Source organism: Melanaphis sacchari, unplaced genomic scaffold (genome assembly GCF_002803265.2).
Source record: "Melanaphis sacchari strain LSU unplaced genomic scaffold, SCAv2.0 Contig0_pilon_pilon, whole genome shotgun sequence".
NCBI lineage: Eukaryota > Metazoa > Arthropoda > Insecta > Hemiptera > Aphididae > Melanaphis > Melanaphis sacchari.
Genome location: NW_020270366.1, coordinates 18,075,027 through 18,080,844, shown reverse-complemented (window position 1 = coordinate 18,080,844; position 5,818 = coordinate 18,075,027). Strand labels below are relative to the sequence as shown.

The following is a 5,818-nucleotide window of genomic DNA, read 5'->3' as shown; positions in this document are numbered from 1 at the left end:
TTATTTATGATATATTATCTGCTTATCAAATGTCTACATCTAATAGTTTTGTTAGGTACTTAATTAAAAAAAAACTACGTGCAAATTAAAAGAAATTATATTTTATCAACATTAATTTATTATTGTATATTGTTAGATCGACACAAATACAATGTAATTTATGTATTGTATAGTCTGATAGACTATAGTTATGTCAAAAAAATTAATATAATGTATAATTTATGTTTTTTTTTCAAGTAAAAAAAAGGACTTTAACTCACTTGTATGATTTTAGTTAACTAAAATAATATTTGTAAACAACAAAAATACACATTGTTATTGAATATAGAGGACTCTAATGAACTATATTATTATAGGATTAATTCATAAAAAATTATAATAATAATTTTAAATAAATAGTTATAATGAATTATTTTCTTACATATTTTTTTCTTATAATTAAACGGTTTTAATGTGGACTGTAATATCTGACATACATATTCACATAATATGATATTTCTAATAATGATAAATATTCAAACATTGATATTTAAAAAAAAAAAATTGAGACACAATTTATTCTTTTATAATTATTATATATATGCATGAGTTGTTAAAGAACAATATAATACACCCACGCTATACGACTGAATAGAAAACACAAAATACTCATTTACATTACAAATGTGTGATACGAGTAATCGATTTCAGTAAACACTTCATTGTGGCTAACAAGAAGAAAGAAAAAAAAATTACCAAAGCAAAACATTACAGTCAAAGATGACTATTTTGACTTGAAGAAGATGTGCGCTATTGTTCTAAAAACATGCACTCAATTGTTTACACAAAGACACACGTAAAAAAATTAAATAAATCACAAACAGTTCACACACTAGCTGACTTGGCATTTGCTAAGTTTTATTAATAAAAGACATGTAAACATTATGTTCAGTCTTCATCGAGGTGTTATCATAGTCGATGGCAATGTGTTTTCAAACCATAATGTCTCTGAAATTAATTTGTGTGGCTACTCTTGCTACTGTGATACCTATGTCAGCGTTTAACCATAGTGCCGCGAAAAAAGAATCTGAATTTAACAAGTTTTGGGAAACATCGATGAAACAAGGTATTAAAATATAGAATGTTATTTCTAATTATTGGTATTGTAATTTATTATAAAAAAACGACTTGTCATTTGAAAAGCAAAAGATTCGATAAATTTCTTTAGACGTTTATATTAAACAAATAACGGTTTACATGATATTATTATATTTGTTCAAATATTATAATGTTAAAAAACTTCTTTTTTTCAATAGTTAAATTCCTTAGTTAAAATGTAATTAATATATTATTTAAAAAAATTAAAACAAAAACATAATTTATTTAATTTTGAAAACTATGTACGTAATATATTACGTCTTTGAATATTTTAATTGTTTTAACCCCATTATGTGTTTAATTTTTAACTAATAATGTGATAATCATTTAACATATTTTCAAATGATTACTAATATGCCGCGCGTATATTATATTTACTCATGCATTAAAATCAGAATACACATATGAATCATTGTTCAAAGACTATTTTGCAACGATCAAACATAGAATATTGAATGATTTACAATACGAAATTATTACATGCATCAAATTAAATTCTTAATATTTTATTTATGTCAACATAAAAAAAAAAAAAAACTTTAATAAATTTATCAATAGAGCATTTAAAATATGTTGAGCATAGTGATGTCATATTTAATAACAATAAAAATGTCTGAGTACTTATAATAGCATTTTCAGATTAGGTACGTAAAATATTAAAAATAATAAAAAGGGGAGGAGGTTAGAATCACTGACTGCACATATTCGACGACGTAGTGATTCATTGAAACATTTGAAACTATATTGTTTTAAGAACGATAAATGCAAAAAAGAAATTATATTATGTTAGGAAAAATATACAAGAACTTTGAAAAGGATTTAGGAGAATAATTAAGGTGAATTAATTTGGAAAGTCGCGATAACAAAAAAAAAAAAAAACTATTTATTAAATTATATTGCTATGTATGATTGATGCAATTTAATACCTTTAAACAACAAAACTATCATTATTGCTCCGAATTTCAAAACAGTTGGATGATATACTGTTCTTATCTGCCAGTATAGTTGCCTATTCCATTTAACTGTTATCGACTTAATACTTTCAAAATAAACAGATTTAATATAATCAGAGTGCTTTCTAGCGATTAAAGAACGAACTAAAATAATAAATTTCATTATTTCTTGTATTGTATGGAATTGATACTTCCACACTCAGATATAGTTTATTTATATTTATCTTTACAACTATTGGGTGTAATAATGCTACAGTATTTTAACAAACATCCAAACACACATTGAAACTCATGGTTTTTTTTTTTCTATAAACACATTTTTTCCGTTTAAATTTAATTACGTATAATATAGGAATCAGTGCGAATAAAACATTAATACAGGCTTGGATTTTCAGAAGAATTTGATGGCATGCCACTACCCGAGAATTCAGATCTACCGACATCCACACAAATTACACCAGCAGTTGTGAACATCGGACAACGTTATGGTGTCCCGTACACACAACTTTTGGGAAAAAAGAAACATCACTCTCCTGGTTAGTAAAAATAATAAAAATGAAGTCTACATTCTACAATGTTAACTCTACATTATACCATTAAAACATTACCTTTAAATAAACTATGATAACTGAATAAAAAAAAATATTATTTTTTTTTTTTTGCATTGTTATGATGATATTATATTAGTTATGAAGAAAAAATTTCCAAAACTATTTTATTACTAATAACAAAAAAAAAAGAGATAATTATTTTATCATTTCACTATTTTAAATTGTATTATTAAAATATTTTAATGTTTTTATTTATTACTTCAATCTAAAAAATATACACACGTACTTTTTTTATTGATCTATGAATGTTGTGATGCACAAGACGTAAGCTATTAATATTTTAACAACATTTTATTAAGACATAAAATAAATCATGTCACGAATATTTTATATTCATGTGTAAAATTATAAATTTATCTTTTTTACTTTCTTAATGAAAATACATAAAATATTAATGAAAAACCATAGTTTTAAAAAACTTAAATTTAAAAATATAGGCAAACCATTCGACACCTTTTATTGTTTATTTGATATTTTAAGTAATACAATTTTCTCTTCGTTATATTGATAGATATTTTTTATTTAAAAATAATAAATTTATATGTGTGTTCATATTATTGATATGTATTGATCTTGGTGCGTTTAATATATCTTACAAGTTTTTATCTATTTTAGTATTTTAAAGTGCATTAGTCGATATAAATAAATAAATCGAATTTGCTTAAGAATGCCATTATAATATTTTTTTGGTATGAACATTATAGTTTAAAATAAAATATTTATTTCTTATACAAACGGTGTAATGTTTTAGTATGACTATTAAGTGTGATAATTTTTAATGATTTGCCGTCGCCTTGGACTTCAGAAGTGTGGGGAATCGCTATGGTTAACATGAAATATACCTTTTTAATATTAATATTATTAGCCAACAGATTATAATATTGTTATAATTTATTAATATACGTTATATTTTTTCAGGAAAAAAAGACGATATCATGGAGCATGTGGTGGGTGCGTCGCTCATTTCGGGCGGTACACTGTTCTCACTGGGCGCACTGTCGATGGTCATAATGGCCAGCAAAGCGCTGTTGTTTGCGTTCGGCGCTATCATGTTGACGTGCTTGAGCTCCGGTTGGATATCAGGATGGCACAAGTCTGGAGACAAGGCAGGAACTGTATATGAAGTTGTCGCCAAACCACAGATTACGCATGGTCACAGCTACTCGTCAGAAGTGCACCATGAACCTTATACTGCAGGGTACCCACAGCAGCAGCAGCAATCGATCGGAGAGTACTACAATGGATATCCGTTACAACCGCCGCATTAATACAGTAGCCCACCACATTCTTATTCGTTTACACGTCATGATTATATTTGTTATTATTTATTATTATTATTATCCTTATAATATTATGAATGTAATTGTTGTTATTATTATTATTATTATTATTATTATTATTATTATTATATTAATGTATTCGATTGTCTTTTCTAAAAAAAGTATAATACACAGATCTATAAAGAGTTTTATTGAAACGTGTTTATTGCTGTTGCTGAACTTTAATTGAACCGAATTTGTAGGACAATACTGAAAATATTTACTAATATCATTAATCACACAAATGACAAGATGTCAAGCCAGACGATCAAAAATGGGTGATCTACAAGGTTGCTGTGTTTGAAGAAAGCTGCAGGAAACAACAAACGACTGCGGGGACGACTGGAATTCGCATACCACCAAGTCAAAGGGTCTAAAAACGTCAATTAACACTAAAAAAATATTCGACTGTCGTATATTCGTGGAAATCGCGTCGGAGAAAAATCAACGAATCGTCATACGATATTATTCTATTGGCGATGTGATTTTATTGTTGCCGTTATTATAACTGATTTTCATACGCGTTCCGACAATGACGATGTCAACGAATTTCCACGACTTTGCACAGATTTCCTCCGTGTCTGGGTATATCCGTCAAATAATAAAAACTTCTAAATTCGTACGTAACTATTATTGTACATTATACCGCATGATATATTAGGCATACCGACAACAGCTGCATTTCACGCATTTTATGCCGAAAACAATGTGATTTCTCGTCGAATATCATCACGTTTAATCGAACAGTACAAAATATTATTTATTATTATTTATCATACTATTATTATTAGCTGTCGATTTGCTGGCGCGTATTCTGCCCCTACGTGTTCATTTAAATGTCCGTCAATATACTCGAATAAGTCCATCGTCCGTACGATTATATTTAATATTATATTCGTTTCACAATAGTAGGCGATCAACCGTAATCGAGTCAACGATGTATTGAAAAATAATTCAATGACGCATAATCTCGCCAATTATTATCTCTGCAATCTTAGTTAACCCATTCGACTGTGACGTACAATCTGTATTTAAACAGCAACCATGTAAATTGTTCAAGCCTATATCTTACCTTATGTTTTTAGATTAATACTCAAATACTGTTCTACCAAAAAAATGTTTTCCTATGTGGTGGATAGAGCTCATACAAAACTGTGTGTATTCTTAAGTATAATATTTTCTTGAGCCAAGTATAAAATATATAAACATATTATTATTTAATTTGAGTCAACGCAATAACTTTATAAGACCGGATTTTTACTCAATATTGCTTAGATTTTTTTTTACCTACTGTTTACATATTATAGTCAAAGACATTTTCAATAGATAAAGTACCTAGCTTTTTAACCTATGAGGTAATAATTCCTCTTAGTTTATTCTCTTAGAATTTATTGATTAAAAAATATTTATCGAACTTTAGGAATTAAAGTAATAACTTAACCCATCCTTCTCAAGTATAATGGATTATATTATGAAAAATCATATGGAACAGATATAATTTTTTTCTAATTAAAACGTATCACTCATAAAAAAATTTTAATATACAGTATGCTATAAATAAATTATTATGTAAAAATAGAATAAAATATATTTATGATTTTAAGGCACATATTTTTATGGCTAAATTATTATTATAATTTAATTAATTTTAAGTTAAATTATCTAAATCAATGAATATAGTAATACAACGTTGTATAACAATTTCTTAAGTCTAACATAGTTATGTTCAATTTAAAAATAAATTATATTTACCAAGTGATTAGTTTTAAATTATTAGTGTATATATTATCTAAAATAT

The 5,818-nt window shown here is 26.5% G+C and overlaps 1 protein-coding gene across 1 annotated transcript; it reads left to right on the top strand.

Annotated features, from left to right (window-relative positions):
• Window positions 1-955: 955 nt before the first annotated feature.
• On the top strand, window positions 956-3,997 carry LOC112597992. The gene is made up of 3 exons (XM_025344281.1): window positions 956-1,105; window positions 2,486-2,626; window positions 3,620-3,997. Exons 1-3 carry the CDS (start codon window positions 958-960, stop codon window positions 3,967-3,969), a joined length of 639 nt encoding a protein of 212 aa, XP_025200066.1. The 5' UTR covers window positions 956-957; the 3' UTR covers window positions 3,970-3,997.
• The last annotated feature ends 1,821 nt before the right edge of the window (window positions 3,998-5,818 follow it).